Source organism: Phyllostomus hastatus, unplaced genomic scaffold (genome assembly GCF_019186645.2).
Source record: "Phyllostomus hastatus isolate PE091 unplaced genomic scaffold, TTU_PhHast_1.1 phas_scaffold_93, whole genome shotgun sequence".
In the NCBI taxonomy this organism is placed as follows: Eukaryota; Metazoa; Chordata; class Mammalia; order Chiroptera; family Phyllostomidae; genus Phyllostomus; species Phyllostomus hastatus.
The window spans coordinates 35551501-35578677 of NW_025334042.1; the positions used below are offsets into that span (position 1 = coordinate 35551501).

Consider the following 27177-nt stretch of genomic DNA (forward strand, 5'->3'; position numbering starts at 1 on the left):
TAGAGTAAATCCACTCTTCAGTGGGAAAGTGACATTGTCTATAAACTTTCTTTCAGAGTTAACACCAAATCTCCAAGTAGCTTTTGTAAAAACCAAGATGTTACTCTATTTTCAACAAATGAATTGACAGAAAGGGTTAGTAAAAGCACAGTGCACACTCAATTTCTGATAAAATGTCAAATAAACTTGGAGGTAATGTTCAGTTGGAGGGTACTTTATTAGAAGTTCTTTTAAGTAACTGCTTTGTTTCACTACTTCTCTTCTGCTTTTATGTTATATTTTTCATTATATAGAGGAGCAAGAAGTGTTGAACATTCACTGTACCATATTTTTAAAACTCATCTTCACTGCAGAATTCACTTGACAACTCACAGTTAATTAGAATGTGGAAAAGGAAGGCTGCACTTTATTGTAGTTTTATGGTTCTCTTCTTTCTAAAAGTTGTTTTCTCACACAATGGAATCTTAATTTTTTCCCAAATACCGTAAGCCATTTTACACTGCTCTTGAGAACTTACGTTAACTGAAACCATGAGCATACTTCCCAGCAGCTCCATTTCTCAGAGCTTACATGGTGTGCAATTGAGGTGAATTATTAGAGACCACATTATTGTATTTAGTGTTAAACAGGTGATCAAATCATTGGTTAACCACATGTTTTTGTTAAGACAGGTGTATCCAGTACCTTAGCAAACATAATTAAGTTTCACTTAGTATGAGTAAATTTATGGCCAAGAAGAATGATATTTTTAGAATTTTGTTCCTAAATATAGATATAGGTAAATGCATATGTCCTACTTATGTGAGGATTATACTAATGGCTCATAGTAAGCTCGTGTTTCTTTTAATATAATACAAAGTTTGTATTTTCCACTGTTTTGCCATATATACAAGTGCTGGGTCCTTCCATACACAGATTAAAGCGCAGCTGATCTTGGTGTGGCCTGAACTTGTATCCCGTTTCTCATCAGCATCATGCTTTGGCTTGGGAAGCTAGCCTAGACCTCGTGACAGATGACTTAGTTTGAGTTACCAGAAAAAATGCTTCTTTCATCTTAATTCATCTCTAGCCAATTCATAAAGACACAACATCTAAAACCCTTAGCCTTTAGCTTTTCCAGTCCTTTATTAGCCTAAAGGTTATCCCTTGAAGTCTCATTTTTAATCGATATAACTTAAGGGGCGAAATTACTGAATGATTTCCCTCAATCTAAAGCAGAGTAGAGGCATCCTGATGACTCAGGAGCCCAGACTTGTGTAAAGAAACTGAATGATGGGTTTGACTTCAGAGGACAAAGATATTCTCAGCTATTCAAGTGAAGATGCTGTTTTGAAAAAGGGTCATTTAAAATATCATTCATGTTATGAAGCACAATTTAAGTATACCTTTTCAAAATATGATGGAGATATCAAGGTATGTAAAAAAATACCAAATGAATGGATTTGATTTGAAATATTTACAATATGGTTTTCTACCTAAACAATAAAGTATCTGTACTTTTCTTTAAAAAAAAATCTATGAGGCTCTGTGTATAGTGGCCAATAAGACAACAATATTTGTAAGACAGAATGATATATAGTGGCAAATTTTAGGGGCCTTCCTTGGATGCTTTTGATTATAAATTCTAGGTAACATTACAGATATACCACATTAAAAATGTTAAGGTCTTGTTTTATATAATTTACCCTTGAATTTAATTGTTTAATTATTTATGATTTTAAGTATACTTCCTTCTCTATACTCATTTGTATACAATTTTATGAATTTTTCAAATATACTTCTTAAATTACATTTTATAACTGACCTGTGACTATGAAGTGCTGAATTTGTAACTAGGTCATTTTGTTTTGTTTTGTTTTTAAGACTCTAGCTTCCTTTAGAAGAAAACCCTCTCTTAACACTGCCATCTGCTTTTGGTTTCTCAGTGTATGTAGGCTTTTCTACTTTCAAATTGATTCAGATTTCAGGAGATCATCTACAAGTCTCTTCTTATTCTTCTAACATAGTATGAAAAAGAAGATTGGTTAGAAAAAAAAATACCATAATGCCAATAGCATTCTGAAACTGGATGTATTTGAAGGGTATTATGCATCAGGCCTGCTGGGTGAGGTTCATCAGAGAAGACCAGGGTTGTTCCACAGGGTTTTAGTTTTGAATTCTCTAGGGTCAGCTCAGATTGCTCTAAGGATTTGAACTCTCTGCTAATCCTGGAACCTAATTTTTTAGGTATGTTATTTGTATGGACAAGATGCTAGATTATAAAAATACACAAATCTGTAAAATTATAAAATAAAACAGAAAAAAATTAATGCCACCTCCGCCACAAAATACTAAAATCTTTTCAGGGAAGGCCCATGACATGGGTGTATCATCATGTCATCATCTTCATCATCATTGTCATCATCATCATTAGTCATTTAAAGATAATCTTTAGATTGTACTTCTGAAAGAAAAAAAAACAGCTGTATAGAGCTTGGTATTAAAACTACTCAGTCAAATTAATTTGAAAAACTTTAACAGAGTTTCTGTAGAGGATGTCTGTGTACCAAACAGCTGATGCAGTTTAAGTTTTCATCCTGAAGGTGTTAATTGGGGGTCACTGAGAAGCAGTGTGAAGCCATTTGACTGTACTTCTTTTGTGCTGCCATGAGAGGTTGTGTGTAGAGGTTGAACTTTTTGACCACTACAAAAACACTGTGGAAATGCCTCTCAGGAAGTTTTTTTATCATCGTGCAATGTGCTGCAATTCTAGGGCAGCGCTCTTGAAAACAATGTAAAGAAACCTCTTTCTAAATGATGAGAATATTGTGCTTTGTGTGGCAAGACTTCCTGTAATTCTGTGCACCTATTCTGGGTTATAAATCAACTGCATCAGAAACATTTTTGATATCTATAGGTAAACTGTTTGAGATAATATATTTATAAGTCAAATTAGAAAACATCAAAGACAACTTAAACTATTTCATTCCTTATTGGACAACAACAAAAAATATTTTTCTTGTGCAACCCAGATTATAAACATGTAGCATATATACTGTCATATTGTGGGACTAGATATCAATAAATTTACATTTTATTTCTAACTCATGAATTTAGAATTTTATAAATTTTCAGTAATTACTGCACAAATTTAGAATTTTGATTTGATAATATGTATTAATGTTTCATATTAAACACAGTATGCTAAACTCCTTAAATTATTTACCATTTCTGTGAAATATATCACCGATACTGGATCAGCTTACTGTCTTGTTAAAAATGTCATCATAGAAATGCCCATTAGGGAATAGTGAAGAAAAATATGATTATATTTTAATGCATTATGTATAAATTCAATCTTATTTTTAAAACACCTTTTCAACAATATTTAAAATAGCCCTTGTAACTTATCTCCCATGATTCATTATTTTTATTTTGTGTTGACAATAAGGTAAAACATTCTATTTTAAAATGCTAATAAGCCAAACCAAATTAGCAGTTTAAAATTCTGTTTGATTAAAAAAATGGTCTTGGTAATCTCAATTAAAAGAAATGCAGGGGATTGTTAACCCATGAAATAGATTGTTCTTGTGCATTAACTCAATCTGTTTCTCTAGAACAATGCCTCCAAGCTTTTGCTGGCCATTATGGAAAGCAGACATGACAGCGAGAATGCAGAGAGAATTCTCTTTAACATGAGGCCCAGGGAACTGGTAAGAAAACTTTCGAAAGCCGGGTTACTAAAGTACAACTGAAAGGGATAATTCTGTAGTATGCATGTCAGGGAGATGTCTAGTGCTCTACCAACAAGTGCTCTTCCGCTGCTCTATCAAGGCGTAATGACACACTACAAATACCTCAGAAGACCCCATGGCGGCAAAGGCCGGTGTAATGTGGGTCTTTAATGATTTCATTGGTTTTATCCACACTTCGCACTTTTCTCAACCAGATTGCCCCACTCTACTAAACTATCCGTGAATTCTTTTTGACAGGAAAAGTTCACTTTAGTTTGTGTATTGGAATATATGGGGAAGGTATATGAAAAATGTTTGTATGTCTCAAAAATTATATTTATACCTCTTTCTGAACAATGAAAATAAAACCAGTATCTTTTAAATTTGTTCTTATCAGTGAAATGTTGCAGACACTTGTTCTAGAGAAAAATTGGAGACTTAAGGGGGATTCCACAGAGATCATTAGCGGGCCTTCCTATTGTAGAAGTTATATTTTTTCCACATGGAAATCATGAAATAATATCAGCATGCCTGAAAGCATTGGGTTTCAAAAGTACCGAGAACATTTTCAAACCAGGTAGCTTAAATCCTAGGCTTAGGAGCACCACTGTTGGTGTTACGGGGAAATGCTGTGGAAGGCATTCTTTTGCTCTCCGATAGTAAGGAATGAAGTTGGGGAGGGCAAATAAAGACAAAGATAAGATGCATTTTGATGTAACATATGTATAATGAGTGTCTAGTGTCTGCATGGCAGTGGGCTAAGAGGGGCAAGAAAACTTTGCTTTAGTTTGTATATTGGAATATATTAGGAAAGCGTATAAAAAATGTTTGTACCCCTCAAAACTTATACAATATTTATACCTGTTCCTGAACAATAAAATTAAAATTAATACATTTATACTTGTGGTTAAATGGGGTAATGGGTTATGTATTCATTCAAAAACAGACTGTACAATAGCTCCCTGAAAATACTGTTTCCTCGGCCTACAACACATTTATCTCATCATTCACTTCCTCCATGCCCACCCTCAACCTCCTGACTGAGTTAGTGCCCTGGCCCTGTGCTCAATTAGTGCCTCCTTGCCGTGGGGGGGTTTGCCTCTTGAGGGCAGATACTCTGTTGTATCTACCGCAGGGTCCTCAGTACAAAGTCGAATGTGCAGCACCATGGATCTCTGTTACCTAGTGGACCTTTAATAATAAATAATGGCTCCTTATTACGGCTCCAGAGTCTCCTAATTCATGGGAACTTTGGCACTGTCAGCATTCAAAAATGAAAGCAAAGTCTTCCAAGGAAAATAGGGAATATTGTTAAGAAAATACTTCCCTGTTAATTTAAATAGAGATGGTTTCCAAGGCCATTTTCATTGAGTTCTTTGATGCTTTTCAGGTCTTAGGAAGCATGCCAGCTTTTAATTTTACTTCATAAACAATGTAAAAGGCATGCTGTTTGTGGCATTTCAAACCTGGCTGTTCCTGTTGGTGTTTTTGATAGGTGGATGTGATGAAGAATGCCTATAACCAAGGATTGGAATGCGATCATGCCAATGATGAGGGTGGAGACGATGGTGTTTCTCCAAAAGACGTTGGACACAATATTTATATTCTGGCCCATCAGGTATCACATTTTATATCTTTATATGATTTTGCTAATCTTATCAATTATGTCTTGTGTCATGGCTTGTCATCATATTTTCAAGTTCTGGTTCCTTCATTTACTCAGCACTTACCCTCCCCACCCTTGGGCCAAGTAGGGGGGAAATCTCCCAGAATGCCTGACTCTACCCCCAGGGCTATGCTAAAGGCTGACACACACACACACACACACACTTGACACCAAAAACCACTGGTCCAAGAGGGAGTCCTGTGTCACATCCTAAGGAGTAGGTAAACGCTGGCAACAAATGGAAGTCTTTAAGGAGAAAGGGTGAGAGGCTACTGAGAAGACAGAGAGTATAAAGTAGGGAGCACATTTAGGTCTAATCAGGACAAACCTTGTATAGGGCTTCTGACTCTGTGAATTACAGGGAGGCATGCTTCTCAATGGTTTCCATTGGAATTTTACCAAATATTAGGCTAACATAAATTCTTTTGAAGGAACAATTTCCATTTTATAACAACTTAATAAAAACAGGTGCTTGATAACTATTACTTGTTAAATTGAATTCTATTAACATAAAGATCTACTTCTAATACATAAGTTCTAATTTTATCTTCTAATGCAGGTTTAAAAAATTTCTGCTACGTAAATATAACTAGAGACGTTGAAATTAAGAACAGACGGACAGTAACCAGAGAGGAGGTGGGAGAGCATATGGGGGGAAAAGGGGGAAGGGTTTTCAGGAACATGTATAGAGGACACATGGTCAAAACCAAAGGGAGGGCAGATCACTATTCAGGGTCTCATTACAGTCCCCGTGTCAAAGTCTATTTTGTCTGATACAAATAGTGCTACTCCAGCTTTCTTTTGGTTTTCTTTTGCATCCCTTCACTTTCAGTCTATTTGTGTCCTTACATCTGAAATGAATCTTTTGTTTGCAACATATAGATGGCCTTGTTTTTGTTTTTTATCCATTCATTTACTCTATCTCTTTTGATTGGAGAATATAGCCCACTTACATTTAAGGTAATTATTGATAGGAATGTGCATTTTGCATTTTATTAATTGTTTTCTGGATTTTTTTTTGTAGTTCCTCTCTATTCCTTTCTTCTCTTGCTCTCTTCCTCTGCACTTTGATGACTTTCTCTTGTGGCATGCCTATTCCTTTCTCTTTATTTTTTGTGTATTTACTATAGGTTTTGCTTTATGATTATTATGAAACTTATACATAACAATTCATATTCATAAGAGCCTATTTTAAGTTGCTAACAACTTAAGTTTGATCCCAGTGTAAAGTTCAACATTTACTAACTCCTCACAATTTATATTTTTCACATCACACTTTACATATTATTATCTTGTATATCCAATTCTGTAATCATAATTATTTTTACTGCTTTTGTCTTTTAACCTTTATATGAGCTTTATACGTAATTAATTTACTTCCTTTACTATGTATTTACCTTTACAATGAAATTCTAAAAGATACTAACAAAAAATTGCTGTTGTTTTGTAATAGTTGGATGATTGAGAAGCTTTTTAGGTCTCTCATAGTATAGCAAAATACATATATAAGACAGTAAAAAGATAAGAGCAGATGGATTATAGCTAGAAAGACCAAAAGGAATTGTAGGTATTGAGGAACTAAGAGCTAAGATGAAGGACAAGCTGAAGGAAGTGGAACACGGAGATTTAAGATGTAGAAAAGATGTAGCTTTAGAGAAAAAGAGAAATAAGGTGACAGGAATTGTGTCAAGCTAGAAAAGGAAAGACTAGAGATTGAACGTGAGTGGAAAGAAAAGAATCACAGGCTGATACTAAAATTGCACTGGCCACTATAACAGATACAGAGATGTGGCGACATAGCCGTGTGTGTGTTGGGTAAGGAGTTCCTTCAGAAGCTGTGGCATTGTGGAGGAGTGAACAGTACGGTTTAGAAGAAGGAATTAGGGAATATGGCCACCCGTGTATTCCTGACTGAAAGCTAGTTTTGCTCCCTCTGGAGAGTTTATTCGCTGTGTATGAGTGAGCAGCATCATAAAAAAGGCCAGATCATGTAGCTTTTAAGAAGGAAATGAACAACCAGACCAGCCAAGTCAGTGCTGGAACCAGTTGAGTCAGATAACTTCATGTTCATACGGATAATGTTTAAAAATACAATCTTACATTACCAGTATAATATGAGTAACAATAAAAATGCCAAGGTCAAGAAAAGCCTTTGTTAGGTCAGCTCAGTTTAAAGCAGATTAAGTATAACAGAGAATACAAATTTTAAAAGGCTGAGGTAGATGTTGAAAATAATGGAGAATGAGAATAATGCATGCAAGAGCTAGTTACCGGTCAAAGGGTAATGATGGAAAATATGAAAGAAGTTAAAAATAAAGACAGCATAAAAGTCAGTGACTTTGAGGGATCTGAGTTTGTGAGAATGCTGGGAGAGAGCGGATTAATTAAAAGGTAATGGTGAAATTGTCCAAGGAGTGGGAACTCAGCAGTAGTAAAAAAGGAACAAAGGGTTAAAAGCAACATAATTGAAATAAAGAGATGTGAAAGTGGCTTGAATGGATATATGGAATTTTATTAATTTTCCCAAAACCAAAATGTTAAAAAAACAGTAGTTTGTGAAGCAGTGATGGTATAATGTAGACATATGTAAATAAAGCCGGACTTCAGGAAGAGGGAGAGTATCAGACTGAATAAAAGAAAGGGATTCTGAATTGCTAAATCCTTTAATGCTCATGATTACGTGGTGAGAGTGTGAACATGAAAAAGGAGTCCATATGGTTCCTTCTAGGAACCCATTGAAAAGAGGCACAGCAACACATATTGAACACTGTGTATAACTGACAGTGTGGAGCAGCGATTTTCCACTGGTGTGTTGCAAAAATTTTTTAAACGTGTAATACCTGCCCATTTAGTTAGGGGCACTGACCTCTTTTCCCGTAGACTATGAAGTAAAAAAGGACAACAGCTAACACAACGATAGCCATGCAGTGTGAATGACTCAAAAGTATACCATTTTTTGTCAGACTGGCAAAAATGTAACTTTTGGTGTGCCACAGTATTTTAGCAATCGGTTTATGTGTGCCACAAGATGAAAACGATTGAAAATCAATGGTGTAGAGGTAAGCAACTGTCTCTTACTTTCTTACAGTGACACAGACAGCTGTTACCTCGTTACTTTATAAGTATATTCTTTATGGGGTGACTCCTCCTACCAGTTTTTCATGAAAAATTGTTTGCACTCTTAGAAGAGAACCCACTGTGTTCTTTTGATCTTTCTACAAGTGGCCTCTTTGGCTTTCTCTGGGCCAGGGTACTGTATTTCCTTTCTTGAGAGGCCGTACGCCACTGCTGAGTTCTGTATGATCCTGTTGTCCAAACAGCTTCCACTTGGTAGGCACAAACCAGTGTGAAGCAGTGGTTGTTGTAAGCTTTGCCTCCGGAGTGGCCGTGGAGCTGTGCTCCAGGGGCTTGGCCGAGCCCAGGTGTCACGGTTTTCAGGGCTGCCGTGGGGTTGTTTGGCTCCTGCATGCTGATGACCACGCAGATTGGTTTCTGCCTTTGCGCAGTCCAGTCATTCCAAAACCGAGGTTCAGCTTCCTCCTTGTTTTACTATAATCATCTTTTGCACAGACAGTTTATTTTGGCACCCTCAGACTTTCAATTTTTGTTGTTATTCTTTTTATGGTAGTGAGGTAGTTCTGCTTTTCCTACCGTGACATCCTTTTTGGTCCTTCTTGTGGTTGGTGTTACAAGAAACAAATAATGCTTCTTGTAAGTGTCTTGTCTGATCTACATAAAGCTATAAAAATACTTTAAGAAGGGAATTTCTCAAGTTCCCATACCATTATGTCGTACAGAGAATTTCCTTAAAATGAAGCTGTGTATCCTTTTGGGCCTTTTGTCCTCCACATGCTGCTCTAGTCTCGGCTTTTTACATTCTGCTTCCTTCCTGTTCTTTCTTCTCCTTATTCCTGTATTTCTGCACAGCAGTCACTGCCCACAATCTAGAACATTGTCAGTACTTTGTTTCGTTGGTCCCATGGAGCAACTTTTATTTTTCTGTTTGAGATATTTTATTTTATTTCATTTTATTCTCTTTTACTCAACTGTACTCTATTCTATTCCATTTCATTTCAAATTTAATTCTCCCTGAGCTTTATTAAGATATAATTGACATGTACCACTGAGTAAGTTTAAGGTGTATGATGTGTTGAGTTTATACATTTATGTATTGCAAAATGACTAGCACCGTAATATTAGCTACCAACTCCATCCAGTTGCATAATTACCATTTCTCATTGGTGATGGGAACATATAAAATGTACTCTCTTGGCAACATTCAATTGCACAGTACATTATTATTAGCCACAATCACTAGGCTGTACATAACATCCCCAGAGTTTTTAAAGATTATAACTGGATGTTTGGATCCTTCGGCCAATATCTCCCCATTTCTTCCACCTCCCAACCCCTGGTAACCATCACTCTACCCTTTGTTTCTCTGAATTTGACACTTTTAGATTTCACATATAAGTTGTATTATGCAGTATTTTTCTTTCTCTGTCTGATTTATTGCACTTAACATAATGCCCTCAAGGTTCCTCCAAGTTGTTAGAAACAGCAGGATTTCCTTCTTGCTCATGGCTGAGTAAGATTCCAATGTACACACACACACAAACATGGTATGGCAAAAGTAGGTTTACAGTTGTGAGTACACTAAACACAGAGTTAATAAAGCTATTGTAATAATCATAACCTGCATGTCTTTTTCCATCTATATCTGTATCTATATAGATATATATCTATATCTATATCTAATCTCATATCTTTATCCATTCATCCACTGATGGACAGTTAGATTATTTCATATCTTGGCTATTGTGAATAATGCTGCTATGAATATGTGATATCCCCTGTTTTAATACCTATTGTACTAGAATTAAGAAGTATATAGAGAAAGAAGCATTAGATAGCAAGCCATTAGAAAGCAAAAATACCTCCTGCTCATAAGGCAAGAAAGAATGGATCACTTTAAATTGGCTATATAAAAGTCTATTTCCTTTGCCAGATTAGGGAAGTTCTCCTTCATTATGTTTTCAAATAAAGTTTCAATTTCTTGCTCTTCCTCTTCTCCTTCTGGACTTCTATGATTTGGATGTTGAAATGTTTAAAGTTGTCCTGGAGGTTCCTAAGCTTCTCCTCATGTTTTTGAATTCTTGTTTTTTCATTTTGTTCTGGTTGACTGTTTATTTCTTCCTTCTGCTACAAACTGTTGATTTGAATCCTGGTTTCCTTCCCTTCACTGTTGGTTCCCTATACATTTTCCTTTATTTCACTTTTCATAGTCTTTCCTTTTTCCTCTATTTTGTGACCATACTCAACCATTTTTGTGAGCATCCTGATTATCAGTGTTTTGAACTCTGCATCTGATATGTTGGCTATCTCTTCATCACTTAGTTGTATTTTTTTCTGGAGCTTTGATCTGTTCTTTCATTTGGAACCTAAAAAAACAAAACAAAAACAAAAACAAACTAAGCAAACAGCTAGAACAGGAACAGATTCACAGAAATGGAGATCACATGGAAGGTTATCAGCAGGGAGGAGGAGGAGGGAGAATTGGGGAAAGGTGCAGGGAATAAGCATAAATGTTAGGTACAAAATAGATAGGGGTAGGTTAAGAATAATATGGGAAATGGAGAAGCCAAAGAACTTATATGTATGACCCATGCATATGAATTAAGTTGCAGGAATGATGGTAGGAGGGAGGTACAGGGCAGAGGGGAACAAAGGGGAGAAAAATATGGGACAACTGTAATAGCATAATCAATAACATATATTAAAATAAAAAATAAATTAGCTACATGAAATTATTTTTAAAATACAGGCTTGAAAATTCTTTTCAAGCATTTCCCCATGTCACTAAATGGTCTTTGAAAATGTAATTTTAATGTCTGCATAATTGTTCCTTGTTTGAATGTACCATAATTTATTGAATTACTCCTTATTGTTAGGCATTTAGTTTTCTAATGTTTTTGATATTATAAATCATGCTGTGATTAATATCCTCATCATATTAATCTTTGCCTGCTACACAGATTCTTTTCCTAGGGTGAATTCCAAGAAGTTTAATTACTAGGTTGCAGAGTAGTAACTATTTTATGGTTATTAGTGCATATTATAAAATTGTTTTTCACAGTGTGTGATATACTCATTTTAGTGAATTCTAAAATTATTACCATAAAAAAAAACTTTGCCAAGCTAATAGTGTTTGGACCATAGTAGCCCCTCAACAAATGTTTGTTGAATGAATTAATGAATTATAGATTAAATCAGATCTCATTTTAAGTCACATATTTTAGATTACTAATAAAGTAGACTGTCTTTTAATATGTTATTTGTTTATTCCTGTTTCTCCTGTAAATTACTTAAAAATGTGTTTATCTATACTGTTGGGGTTCATTTTTTTCCTGGTGAATTTTAATTAAGGTTAACAAACCTTAGTCATCATCATTATATCTGCTTCTCCCTGATTCATTTGCTTTTTAAATATTTTAATGCTAGTTTTCTTTCATAACCGTGAGATCTGTTAAACACTCACATAAATTGTCTTCTAATGTGTGAGGAATTCAGGTTTGTAGTCAATTATGTAATTTTTTCATGTTATCATTCAGAAATAATCAAAAAGTAAGTTCTGATGCTAACTCATCTCTAAAGACAAAGCCCCAGACTCGGGAACAGCGGCACTCTGTGAGGGCGGGTTTAGAGGAGCTCAGTGGGTGTGGTGTAGAGCATGGGTCACAGAGGGACCATTAGGGGAAGAGACCGGAACTTAAATTAAACCACCTTCAGGGCCAGTCAGGGCATGTGAATGAGTGATTTGGGGACAGGTGTGACTGAGGCTATCAGGTGATAGTCTTCCAAAGCACCACCATTGCTCCCCTCTGCTGACTTTCCGAATGGGATTGCAGGCCCTGGACTTCCATTTTTCTACTACTTCAAAAGAAGCCTGAATTTTGAAGTTTTTGAAACATGTGAAATCTCTTAATTTTTAAAAGTTAACAACTCATTCAAATTAAAACAAAACAAAACACTGAGTAGTCCAAACAAAACTCACCAGCAAGTGGGATGCAGCGCAGGAGCCAGAGTTTGCCACTTGTGGACTGAAGGATACAAATTTCTCATTTATTCATCACTCAGTTGAATGGATTTTTGAGTGCTTGTTAGATCCCATACACTATGTTAGATACCAGAAATACTCACTGAAGAAGGCCAGCAAGAGACCAGCACTCAGGGAATTTACATTCTGCCCAGGTGTCATAAAGAGTAGACAAACCGGAAATAGCAGATAGTGAACCCAGCTATGCAGCAAGTGAGAATGAGATGTGAGGGGACACAGTAACGAGGTGCCATTGTAGATTGGGTGATCGGAGGCTTTCTCCGAAAAGGTGAAATTGAAGCTATTTGTAAGTGAGAGAGGAACAACCAGCAGTATGAAATAGGAAGTTAAGGGAGGAGCATCCCTGGGAGTAGCTGGAAAGCAGCAATGAGCCTGGTATGTTTGGAGGAACATGAGACCTGTATAGCTGGACCCTTAACCAGCTATTAGCACTTGAATATTATATTAAATACATGGAATGTACCTAAGACTTATTTATTATAAGACGGTCATTCAAGAACATTTATTAAGCTCCTCATGTAAAGCATTGTTTCAGTTGCCAAGTTGGAAAGATGAGTAAAGATGCCATCAAGAAACTCGCAGTTAAGCATGTGTGCAGGGGGAGAAAGAGATAAATCATTATAATTTAATGTGCTTTAGTGAAAATGGAGGAATGCACAAAATATGCTTCCCTTGGGAGTCAGGAGAGGACTCATGGGAGAGGTAACACTTGGACTGAATCAGGCAGGACAGAAGGATAGGGAGGACATTCTAGGCAGAGGCAGCAACTTCTACAAAGATGCATCACAGGTATTTCAGAGCAAGGAACTTCTTTTGGGTATATAGGTAGACACGTTTTGGTATCTACTGATGTCTTTATATAAAACAAATTACAGTTAATTTGAATTTAGTCCAAATCTTTGATAATGCCTGTGATTGTGGCATTTAACAAATGTTCAATAAAAAATGTATAAATGAATGAATGAATGAATGAATGAATGACTAGGACAGGACATACTCTAAAACTGTAGTATTTTATAATTTATGTTATAGTAAAAAACTGAGTAAAAATATTTTGCTGTTATCATCATCCTTATCATCATCAAAGTTAATGATATTTTTCCCACTGGGGTATAAATTCCTTATGCTCAGACATAATTTTTGCCCTGTTCCTGTGCCAAGAACATACTTAGTATATAGTAGATACTCAGGAAGTATATGCGGGAATAATTTCTTGCAAAAACTCATGTATACTGATAATCTTTTTATGTAATACAGGTACTATGTAAGATTAATAGAATCCTACAAAACTGATGTTAGCATTCTAGCAGTCAAGGATATTGTTCAACTGTGCACTCTTCTTTTAATTCTTGTAGGTCACTCTTTGCCAGTTATGTCAGCAAACCACATAGATAGGTCTCTGTAACATCTTTCCTTATGCCAGCCACTTTTATTATTTGCTCATGATGCTACCACTCCTCTGAACTAATAAAATATCTCCTCCTGTTCTTAGCACTCATTTTAGTATTATCTTAGTTGCTCTGAGATCCAAATTGAGACCTACTTACTCCTTTTCCTAGGTGAACCAACAATGATCTGATCTTGGTTTGGAATTTGGATGTTATCTTTACCCAAACTTTATATATACTTTCACACTAGCTTATGCTCGATATCATCATAGAATTGTTCTTTGCTTCATGTATGTTTGTCTTGGCTACTTAATTCGTAGTAGATTCACAACATTTAGGCCCCTATGAGGCCTTATTTGTTTTTTAAAGGAAACTTACTACAAAGAAAAATATCATAGGAACAATGCTTAGGTACAACAGTTTAACTCCTCTAGTAGGCATTGATGTGTCTTTCACCAAGCAGCAAGGAATCTTTGGATTACTGCCATCTATATGATCTATCAAAACCACAGTTAATGGGAGCAATAAAAATGCAATCTAAGAAATGAATTGAAACTGGACTCTCCAGTTGTTAGTTTGGTACAACGATTTTGATGCCAAGTTTAGTGGAAGCAATTATTTTTCTGCCTAACATTTCATGCTTGGTAGATTTATATTTATTTCTGAGTGATATAATTATTAGAGCATCAATCTGAATTCTAGCAACATAGAAGACCTTGGCCATGCCTCTGGCTCCTTATGTCTGCTCTGACTTGACTGTATCCATTAAATTCAAAGTCTGTTAGGAGAGCTAGAGATATTAGGCAGGGCTGTTTCTACATATATATTTTTCTAGGCAGGAAAGTATGTTGCATGTCCTAGCATATTTTAGATCCTTGGGGTGTTACACTGCCCTCGATGAAAGCCTTTCAGAAGAGAGTATGGTAGGACTAGCCATTGTGTTGCAAGGACTGGGGTCCTTTGTGTCATGCTGAAAGAATTTTCTAGGTGTCCTGATAGTCCTCATTAATTTATTTTTTCCTCAAAAATTTCATCTCAGGGCTGTACTTGCTTAAGCTGCATTCATTTTAAGGGATGCATATACATTCCTTTAAATAGCTAAATTTTAATTTATGCTAAACTCATATGAAATGTGTTTATTACTCAGACTACTGAAAATGTTTTCCTTTGAGACTTAACGCTACTTAACCTCTCCACAGCTTTGATTTTCATATCTAATACGTAGTAATCAGCATTGCCTCATTTCCTTTAGAAACAGGATGGGTTTGTAATTGGTATACATAACTTCCATCTTTAATATCTTGAAGGGTTTTAACTAACTTACAATTACTCCATCTTTATTACTGCTTGTAATGCAGAAAGTAGAAAACACAGCTGGGTTTTGAAACTCACAGAGGCACATGTAGCTCAGTAGTCTGTTGGCCAGAATGATGTACAAACAGCTTAGCTGTTGTTTACCCCTGCACCCCACATTTTCTGCATCAGCTGATTATGTCACTCAACTTCTCTGACTTTGTCTTTCTCATCTAGGAAAATATGATGGGAATTCATGAGCTATGTTTGCAGAGCAAACTTACAGAAACTTATATGGACACCAGAGAGTAACTGGACCATGGTGGCTCTTTTACTGGATTAGACTCTGTTTTAGATAATGTGACAGAGTAACTAATGAGCTACTGGATAGTTATGTATTTATACCTTATCTACTTATCAAAGGAATTTGATGTTGAATAAGAAATGCACTTGTATAATTAGACTGTTAGAATATAAAATCAAAATCCTTGAGAAGGAAAAGGAATCTGAGAATGCTATGGGGCTTGGTTAGTATTCTTACTGTTTATTGGTGGTAGCTCTGAGTTTCATGGTAACCAAGAGTGAAGAATAAAGGGCAATACAATTAACATCTACACTATTTATAATGACCAACTTTTTCCTGGTGTGTATCTAAAATGAATTTATACAAGGGCATAGAGCAACAAGGGGAACAATGTTTTCTGAACAGTTCTGCATAACACACCAGATAAAAAATGCACATAGCTCTTTGTAGTCCTTGAGGATAAAAAATGATCAAAACATCTGAGTTATAATCAGTATGTATATAAATAAACATGAACAATACAACCATCAAAATATATGTTTACTTCATTAAGGGACTTAGGTAATGTATAAACTTTTCAATATTTGAACTTAGTTGAAAACAGACATTTTAAAATATGAGGAGATTATTTTATTAGATTGTAGAAAATACACTTCTCCTAATTACCCAACTACATGAAAAACCTGTTACTAGTCTTGGCTACAGATATTCAGAAATATAAGCGACTAAAGGCACTTTGACTGAAAACTTAACAAAAAAGCAAGTTTCTTTCCAAAAAAAAGGAAAAAAGAAAACCAGAATTGGCTATTTTCCCCATCCCCAAAGATGTTTTGCTATGTTGCTATCACAAAGCAGTTTGAGGTAATAAAATATATGATTATTAACTAATAAAATACATGATTATTAACTAATTTTGCTTTGAGCATTAATTCTGTATTTCTTGGTAGCCAAGGCAAAAAAAACAAAAACAAAAACAGGAAAGTTACAAGATTCATATGTGATGCAAAAGCAAAACAAAACAAAAACAAAAAACCTAATACCAACTATTAGTGAAGTACAAAATTCCTATTAATTCTAAGAGGAAGTTATTGAAGAACCCTCGTGTAGGAAAATTAATCATTGGTGGTGTTATGGAGGTTTAGATAAGCAGGCCTTCTTCACTAATACAATTTAGTAATAAAAAATGCCTATCTCAGCCCAAATATTCACAACAAACAACAACTGGATCCTCCACGTATTCTCTGTAGTAAGAAAAGGTAAACGGATTTTCCATTTAAATCTTAACATACTAGGTGGGTTGGCAATTTTCTACACAAACATTCTGCACATGCGTCCACCATCTGCACAGAATCTGGTGCATGGTAAGTGCACCATAAACATTAAGCCTCATCAGAATTACTTCCATGACCTTCCTCTTCTTCACTAATTCTTTATTTGATGCATGTTTATTGACCACCCATGATGACCAGGTGGTGTTCTCAATGACAGGGTAAAGTGATGAGCAGACAGACAGAAATCCCTCTCCTCCATGAGCGTACCTTCTCGTGGGGTTGTCTCCCTCCTTGCAACAATGTTGCACATTTCTTCCAGGAGCAGGTGTTCTACAGACATCAATTTTGCAATGGAGGGGGATTGCATGGGGCATAAAAATGAGATATAGTCTTTACCATCATGGAATGTACTGTTTATTACATGGAGACATAAAAACAATTGCAGTGTGGCAAGTCCTGTGGAAGATGTGTGTCTGGGGTCCTCTGGGATCTCCACTGGGAGTGTACATGGGAAGGTGAGCATGTGGCAGAGACAGGCAGGAAGAGAGACTTTGTTTCTCCTCTGTACTCCGTCATTTGATTATTCACTTAGCATTTAAGCAGGCAAATTTGCTTCTCCCAAACCCCCTAGCCCACTGGTTCATAACTCTCTTTCCTTCCATAGCAAAAATGATCAAAATATTATATGCAATTGCTATCTCAATTCTTCTCTTTCTGTTCTCTCTTAAATCTATCCCCGCCTCTCTGCCAGGATTTCATCCTTACTGACACCAAAACAGCTCATGGTGAGGTCACCGGTGACCACCACCTTGCTAAATCTAGTGATCTGTTCTCATTCCTCATCTTATTTCATTTGTCACTAACCTTTCACAGAGTTGGTCATTCTCTTCTTCTTGAAGTAATTTCTTGACTTCACTTTCCTGCAGCACAATTTCCTGGTCTTTGTGCTTCCTTTCCAGCACCTCCTTCTCAGTTTTCCTCACTAGTTCCTAGTCCTTCTCTGCTTCCCCTAGAAGTGTTCTGATCTGTGTGTTCTAGGACTCATTCCATGGATCTCTTCTCTTCTCAGCTGACATTCACTCCCTAGATGATCTCATTCAGTCACATGACTTTAAACACCAGCTGTACCACGATAAATCCCAAATTTATATCTTTAGCATGGGCCTCTATTCTGAACACCAGACTGGTACATCCAACTGCTTGTTTAAGATCTGTATTTGAATGTCATTTTAGGCATCTCACACTTTATCCTTAATGGAACTCTTGATTCTCCCACAGTCTTTCCAACTTAGATACAAACCCAGACTCTCTGACTCTTGACACCTGAGCTCCTCGTCATCACTCCAACCCGCTGCTGAGTTAATCCTCCCCTGTGTTTTCTCATCACACACTGTGTTCACTCTGGTCCTGGAATGTCTATCACTGAAGTGCTGTGGCCTATTTGTTAGTTTGCTTCCTCCACTAGACTCCAAATTCAGTGAAGGCAGGAGTAATGTTTTATTCACGAATGTGCTGCCTAGTATACACTGCTGTGTTTGATAAAGTAAATGCTCTTGATTGATTGGTGAATAAATGAGTGACTATTACAGTTATAAGTGCTACAGATAACTAGGAAGGAAATAGGTTAATATTGGTTGGCATTACTGTAAAGGGCTTTGAGAAGGTACCAACATTTTAGATGGGTCTTACATATTGATAAGATGTAGATAAGCAGCAAAAAGGGAGGAAGGCCTCGCTATCACAGGGAAGGAATGAGCAGGGGAGGAGGTAATATTCACCATGACATGTGTATGGAGGTTGGGTACTCTGTGGCTTTGCATCAGGGATGGAGAAAGCAGTGGGATGCAGACGTGGGAGGTCACAGTGGAGGGCACATCTTACCAGATGCCGGAGGGCTTTCAGTACCAAAAAAATAATAATAATTCAGTTGAAATATTTGTTGAAATGTGACAGAGCATAAATTTCTGCTAAACTGTTCCTTAGGGTACTTAGTTCTTATTTATGTTGCCATAAAAATTAATGAGACATTAATGATTTTGTAGAATGCTAAACACAATAATGCAAAAATAAATGGCACAGACATCTGCTTTACAAGATATCCCCCAACTCAAAAGCATTATTACAAGTCCTAAAAAGATCTTTTAATGATTGTGCTCGTAATCATGCCCTAATTTATACCCTAGCGTTATCCAGCAAGTATTTAAAGATAAATCAATTAAAAACAAACCCATGAGGAACTATAATTAGTAAACACATAAACCAATATGAAAACACTTATGTCAAAGCCCTAAGTAATATTCTGGATGTATGTGTTTGTGAGTGAGTGTGTGCTTCCGGGTATCTGACCCTGTTTATGGATTTACTTGTTTTTCCAGCTCAAATATAAATGAAGAAAAGTTAACTCTTTCTCCTGAAGATACCTGGTAGAAATATGAGATAGGATAAGATGGCTGGATGAAGAAATCCAACTAATAACCTTAGACAGTAGATTCAGTGGTAGAATATGAAGATGGTGTATGAAAATAACATTTTTCTGATGTAATAGCTGAGCGACTCCTGGAGGTATGTAAGCCTTACAAGCCGCACAAGGAGCTTGCTCAGCTTTTGTTTTGTGGCCGTGGGTATATTTTGAGTTTCAGAATTACTTAGAGCAGAGGCACCGGAAAGTGGCAGACCATTGTTAACAAAATAATGCTGGAAAATAAACTGCTGAACTAAAAGGTCAAGCTTCAGAAAAGGAAGTAGTTATCCTTGGCCAGGCCAAAGAAGTCCTTCTTCTACATCACAACCAAGTAGTTATGTGAAATTGTATAGTAGGGGAAAGTTCTGGAAAGTCCCTTGCAGGACTTACATTATCAATGGAATAATATCTATTTTGGGGATATAACCTTATTGGTTCAAAAGATATTTTATAGAAGTTTATATATGTATATTATCTTTGTATCATCTATCTATCTATTTATCTAACATTTTGTCACATGTAATGTGCAAACAATTTGTGAAGTCGTGTTACTGTTTTATAAGGGGTTTGCAAACTTTTTACAAAAGGCTGCATAGTAAATATTTTAGGCTTTTCTGGTTATATTGTCTTTGTGTCAAATATTTAATTTATCATTCTAGTGCAACCCCCTTCCCCTGGACAATACCTAAACAAATGAGCATGGCTGTATTAGAATGAAACTTTACTTAAAAAATAAAAAAACAGAGAAAAACAGGCGGCCAGCTAGATTTGACCCACCAGGCACCATAGGTCGCCAAACCATGTTTTCGATGGCTTTTACAATCTTCACAGTCATAATTTCCCACATTTGAAATATCCCTTTGAGTAAGAATTGATAAGTCATTTATTTTAAAATATTTTTCATGTTTCTATTCATAATGCTCGGTTTGCTTTGCATGTAAGTGTAACATACACACAGACATACATGTAAAGTTTTTGCCTGGTTAAAGAGAACACATTAGAAGTACTTTCTTTCCATTGCTGCATTTATGTGATTTTAGTACTCTGTGAAAAGTGGAAGCCTGAACAAAAATGAGAATTGAGTAACCAACTGACAGGGCAGGCACATGCTCATTTTTCTGAGAGTATGAATGAATCAAATATAAAACAGGAGTACAAGTGAATTGAGTAGAACAGAAGCAGAATAGGAGAACATGAAGGCAGAAGCAATTGGATGAGACGGGTGTAAGGATCTAGGTCAGAAGGCAAACTAAGGAAACAGCGGGGGGTGGGGGGGAACAGTGTCCTTACATCTGATACACAGCTTCGGAAACCCTGTGTGTCCAAGCTGGGGTCAAACAGAGTTCTCAAACTGTAGTGTGCTTCAAATTCCTGGACCTCATCCCCAGGGACTCTGAGTAAGTCTGGGGCAGAGCCCCTAAATGCTTTTTACTATCTAGCCTGGATATTTTTATTCAAGTTGTCCATCAGCCACAGTTTCAAAAAAAGCTGCTTCCGACTTTTGCCCTCCTTAACTTCCTTCTCTAATTGTCTAACAGTCTGATCACCTGACCTACATATAACCTCTTCTCCTTTTGTGCTTCCCACTTTCGTGCTATCAAGGTAATCTGATTATTACCTCATTTTCATATCTTGAACCCCTACTTCTCAGAAATTAAAGGAATTAATCCCTGCTATTTATCAATAGGAAAATCTCTTTTTTAAAAATAGCTCATACCAAAACTACTGATTAAAAACCATAACCCTCTCTGCCCTGCACTTGTATTCATTGGCTCCGTGAGGTGTTATGAGAATCTGGAGCCTGTATTGCTTTATATGTAAAGTTTCTAATACCCAAACAAGAAAAGGGGGCCAGAGTGTCTGGGCACAAGGAAGGAGAGGGAGGGTCAGAGATGAGGTTGAGGAGGTAGGCAGGGTCAGATCAAGAGGGCATGCAGTTCTTGATAAGGATTTTGGCCTTTATCCAGGAATGATTAGAAGCCCTTTCCACCACCCTTTTCTAAAGGCCAATAACTTCATCTAGCTGAGTTAATGGCTGGGAATGGCAGGAGGAGAGTGGGGATGATGGGAGAGTCTCGGATAACTCCCAGGTATGGAGCTGGTGGGCGGGTAGATGTTGCCACATTTCACAAGCCTGGAGTTAGAGAAGGCATAGAGGTGGAATGAGGAGAGAAGAAGCTTGGTTCTAGACCTTTGGTGTTTGAGGAATTTATAGGACCTTGGGTTGGAAGTGTACAACATGCAGTTTATTAGATATACTTAGTTCTGAGGAAAGAGAGATAGGCTTGGAACATTGCTATACAGAGGCGAAAATATATTGATGCTCTTAGAAATCGTGGATATAGATAAGGTTACCCAGGGAAAGAACTGGAATGAGAAGAGTAAAAGATCAGGAATGGAACCCTTAGTAATACCACCTTTAAGCCTGCAGAGGTCACAGTAAAAAAAAAAAAAATAACAGCATAGGTAGTGTGTATCCAAGAAATACATTCATTACTAATATGTGCTGAAATGACAAAAAAAAAATCCCTGCAAATTTGCATCTATTATATTTATATAATAAAATACAGGATTTTTATTTATTTTCAGTTACAATATGTAGAAGTTATTAAACAAAGAAATATAAAAGCATAAAGAATGGATTTTTTTCTTTGCAAATAATGGAAACATGGATATTGCTAAGAAGAATACAACCAAAAATGTTTTTAACATCAATTAATCAGAATCTTCAATAGTTGCCTTTGCAAAATGTTTGTGACAGTCATCACAAAAAATAGTGTTATGCTCAAGGCATAAATACTTTTCACAATACTTGCAAAAATATTTTAATAAGTGACTTGTTTTGGGTGCATAGTACCTAACACGTGTTATAACCAAACTGACAGCTTAAAGGAAGGGAGGAGGAAGAAAACCCTACAGAGACTGGTTGAGAATGCGAGGTCTGAGGGAATGGGACTTGAAGGTGAGCTAGGAGACTCTTGAAGAAGAGCGAGACCAGTGGCCCCAAAGAACTGAATACACAAGGTGCAGCATAAACCAGACCCCACGATTTGGCATGTAGCAGGTTATCAATGGTCTTACCAAGAGCAATCTTCACGGAATGATGGGACCCAAAATGGACAGCAATGAGCAGAGGAGGCTGTGGGATTACGGCCTGCACAGGAGGTACATTCCAAAATGCACATCATAGTCAGAAGCAGTGATTCAAAGCAGCCAAAGTTTCCCCTTCTGATCCCGATCTGAAGCAGAATGAAAGTGAAATACCAGTTATAAAATGTAGAAGGGAGGGAGAATGTGCTGGTGACATTACAACTCACATGGTCCTGCTATCTTTCTGAGCAACTCTACTTGTAGTCCACTGCAGGTGATCTCCAAAAGAAGTGGTGTGTGTGTGTGTGTTGTTTAAAATGTCTGTCCTCCAAAGTTTCTTAAGGTTCCTCGTGTTTATATTTGCTTTCCTCTTAACACAGCAGTATTACCTAAAAGCAGTACCTGTAAAGGGCTGATAGGAAATACTCACAGGCTCCAGTTCGCAAAAGCAGATCATTATCTGCCAGACAGGAGATTTGTTTTAGCTTGTACCCACTCTGCATGATGCTTTGTGGTTCTCATCTGGTAGGGCATGCTGTGGGATCACAGCAACGGTGCTAATTAAATGTCGTTGGGTTTGGGAGCTGCAGTGAAGCCTTCCTGCTCAGATGGCTGAGACAAAAGCAGGAAGCGGAGGCACATCAACTCTCCTGAAGCTCATTACTGTGGGGCAGGGCTCAGATTCAGACAGCCTTGGAGCTCAGATCCTAAATGGATGCTACAGGAGGGCCCCCAGATGAACTCCAAAAGGAGTAAATGAACACGTGTCTATACATTTTTAACAGAAAACAATTTCTCTGGGCAAGTTTGACTTGAAATTATTCTCCTATATCACCCCCTGTTTTATGGATTATATTACAGATTCTTGAAGTGCCTCATATTTAAGTTGTTTTTAAGTTGATCATTCCCACATGTTCGACACTGTCACAGACTAAGGCAAAAGTTTTCCAAAGTATTGCGTTGGCCAAATAGTTCATTTGTTTTTTTTTTCGGTAAGATGATCGCCCTAGTAGCACTTAGTTGTCTTTAACTTCATTTGAAAGAATTTTGTTAGATTGTATTGTGACAGCTGTCATATCAGTGGGCATTTTTTTTTAAAAAAAGCTTATGAAAATTGGTGAATTTTTGTTTAGCCATTTCAATATTGAAGATGGAAGATAATACACAACATTTTTGGCATGTTATGCTTTATTATTTCAAGAAAGGTAAAAACACAACTGAAACAAAAAAACATTTGTGCAGTGGATGGAGAAGGTGCTGTGACTGATCAAATGTGTAAAAAGTGGTTTGTGAAGTTTCATGCTGGAGATTTCTCACTGGACGGTGCTCCACGGTTGAGTAGACCAGTAGAAGTTGACAGCGATCAAATTGAGATGTTAATTGAGAACAATCAGTGTTATACCACATGGGAGATAGCTGACAAACTCAAAATATCTAAATCAATAAAGTTATTGGTGAGAATGGAGAATGTATTGTTTATTTTATAGAAAAAAACTAATTAAACACACGTATCATGAAAAGATCAGTGCTTTGAGTACAGGTGGTGATAGGCAGCCAGCCCCTTCCCAACTTCTCTCAAGAGCCCTGAGTTTCTCCTTTCCTGTGTGTTGGAATTTGAGTTTACTGTGGCATAGTGAAACTTAGTCTTGAAATGATCGTATGCCTCTTCCTGGAATTACTGTGAGCTCCCTTTCTCAATGAGTGGTATGATGCTCTAACCAGTTCTCAAACTAGGAAGCTGGCATTCATCCCAACGCCCTCGCCCCCAGCCTGGACAGCATGTCCATCAGTTCTATGCACTGGAAGTCTTCCAGATTAGCCCAGTCTTCTCACTGTTACTACCAACTTCCTCCTTCTGCTATTGTTGTTTCTTGCCTGGACAATGGCAGCAGGCTCCTGTCTGTTTGCCTCCATTCAAGGCCCTAGTCAATCCACTTTCCACAGGGAAGTGAGAGGGATTGTTTTTAAATGCCCACTGGCCATGTGTATCTCTTCACTAAACATTTCAGTAGCTTTCAATAGAACAAAAGTATATGCTGACTAACATATATGTGACTTTTTATGTTTGTGTTCCTGATTATTCTTACTTTTTTATTATTTTGCCTCATTTATCTAGTACTTTGTCTCAGGTGACATGTCTCATCAAATTGTCACAATAACTCACTGAGTTAAATGTTAATAAAGTACTGTTATTAACCTTATTTCATAGAAGACAAAAATGAAGCTTAGTGAAGCTAATTTTCTTACCCATGGTGGCTCTGTTAACAAGTACGATAGGAGGGATTTGAACCCAGGTCTGTCTAGAGCCTGTGATGCTAACCACTGTACAATCCTACTGTCTAGCCACCTCTGTCAACATCCCTTTTCTGGCACAAAATGTTCCAGAATCTGCCCACATCCTTCACTACCACCTGGTCCAGAGTCACCCCCCTCTCTCTCCTAGATCATTGCAAAAAGCGTCTAACTGTTCTCCCCACTTCCGTTCACCCGTGCATTTCTTAGTGTCCTCTCGGGCCCAGCAGCTGCACTGAACCCTGAAGAATGTCATGTCGGTTATGTCACCACTCTACTCAAAACCTTCTAATTCTTCTGGGTTTCTGAGCCAAAGTCAATTTTTTCCATTGCCTTCTAAAGCCTCCCAGTGTGACTTGGTTCCTCTGTCCCCTCTTCCCACTTCTCTGGCCACCTTTCTCCTTACCTGCTTAAGCCACCGTGATACCACGGCTCTGCTTCGAAGCCAGGAAACATAATCCTGCTTTGTGTCTTTGAGTTTGCTGTTTTCTTCTGCTTTTAAAGTTCCTGTTAAAATGGTCTCTGACCATTTGATTTAAAACGGCTGCCTCCATCCCCCTCGTGCTCATTGCTCGCATCTCCTGCTTCATTTCCCTCTTAGCACTTTCCCACTTTTACACACCATGTGCTGGTTAGTTTATGTCTCACCCACCACCAGCAAGTCAGCTCTGAAAGGCCAGGAGGTTTGTGTGATCTGTTCACTGTTGTAACCCCAATGCCTAGAGAATCACTGGGTACACATCAGAGGAGAGGTTCATCATTAGGTATTTCTGAATGAACCTACAAGGAATACACTAATCATTGCATTAAGCTCATGATTGCTTAAGTTATAAGGAGAGTTTATTTTTGTTTTGAGTTGGGATAAGTGGGTCTTTATGTTTTAACATACTTTATGGATCTGAGAACATTGTTTCCTTTATTGATAACTCACCATATAATACCAAATAAGCTTCTAGTGCAGGCAGTACCTTTGTTTATAATATCAATATGTTTATATGTAATAGCTATGTCCTTAAATGTCTTATCTACCAGTTAGCAATATATATTTTTTATTTTTATTTATTTTTAGAGTGAGGGAAGGAGGTAGAAAGAGAGGGAGAGAAACATGAAGGTGTGAGAGATACATCGATTGATGGGTTGCCTCTCATATACCCCCAACTGGGGACCTCAGTATATTTTTTTAAGAAAGGAAACTAAGTTTTTCCTAAACGACTCTGTCTCAATTGTTTTCTCCCTTCCTCTCTCTCTTCTTTGCTTGCCCCACCCCCTTTTTTTTTCCATTTGCAACCTGGGTAATTTAACTTCTGACTAGATAATATTTAAAAGGGTGTTGGATGTCACCTATTGAACAAATAACAAACTATGTGATCAAAATTCTCTTTTCAGTTTGATTCAACTGATCTGAATCCTTAGAGCTGAGAGATTCACCTTGCCACCTCATTTCCTCCTTTTTTAGGCTTTCCTTTAAATGCAGACGTTGGCTTGAGCAATACATCTCTCACATTTGAGAATCACTCTAACAAAAGCTAGCTCTTTTTTAAGCAGCTGTTGATGAGACAGTGAAACACAGAGGTAGCATGAGCATATTTCTCAGTCTGATGTAACTTAGAAATAGAAACCTTCAACCTGAGGTTGAAACGCTTTCAAGCAATTGAGCTTCAAGTTCCTGAAAATTATGTCATATTGCTTCTTCTCAATTCCCCATATTCCACCCCCGATTTTACAGCTGGCTAATTTGTGCGCTTCAGATGGGATCCCTGAGCACACTGGCAGTGTGAGAACTGTTGTGGAACTCATCTTTATAAATCCAAGCCTTTAATTAACCCACTTTAAAGTGGCTTTGTCAAGACCATGAGCACCAGAGAAGCAATCGACTGATTCTTTGAATAGGTATTGCCACCAAAGGGAGTAGAATAGTGATACTGTGCTCTTCATTGAACCTGGCTGGTTCAGGAACTTAGGAGCATTAGGAACACAGTTCCTGTAATTCTCTTTGATAGAGTATTGTAGGTATTACTGTTATTTCACAGTTGGATAAATTAGACATAAAAAGGTCAAGTGATTTGTACCTGTTCCTATGAAAGGTCAGTGGCAGAACCAAAGATATCCCAGTGTTGTAATCAGCCCACTCACCCCCACAATTGCTTTGAGAGCAAGGACTATAAATTTTCCCAGTCAACCACAAGATCTATTTTAATATGGTCAAAGGGCTCATAAAGATGGCTTTTTTTTTCACCTCGTTGCCATGGGGAAGAAAAGAATCACAGGAAACAGTGAAAGAATCAGAATGCTTTTGAAAAGATAAGCAATGCTATAATTCCTGATTTCTTTATGTTGTGAGTGAATGACTGATTGCTTTATTCTATTAGCAATAGAAACTAAAACATCCTTTACATTTACAAATTGTAAATTCAACATTTTCTAAAATTCAATCTCTTTTGGAAAATTAAACACATTTATCATTAAAAATTGAACAAACAAAAACACTCTATGCCATTCATCGCTCTCTGTCCACTCAGCCATCTGTACACACATTTGATAAAGACTTAGTAAGGAGCAGTTTGGTGCTAAACAGTGCTGTG

At 37.1% G+C, this 27177-nt stretch overlaps 1 protein-coding gene across 1 annotated transcript in view; it reads left to right on the top strand.

Annotated features, from left to right (window-relative positions):
* The window catches only part of ITPR2 (inositol 1,4,5-trisphosphate receptor type 2), a 436558-nt gene that overhangs the window by 298765 nt on the left and 110616 nt on the right, over positions 1 to 27177 (top strand). The window contains exons 44-45 of the mRNA XM_045828972.1: positions 3597 to 3692; positions 5209 to 5331. Coding sequence (XP_045684928.1) covers positions 3597 to 3692; positions 5209 to 5331 — 219 coding nt within the window. The remainder of the gene's footprint in view (positions 1 to 3596; positions 3693 to 5208; positions 5332 to 27177) is intronic.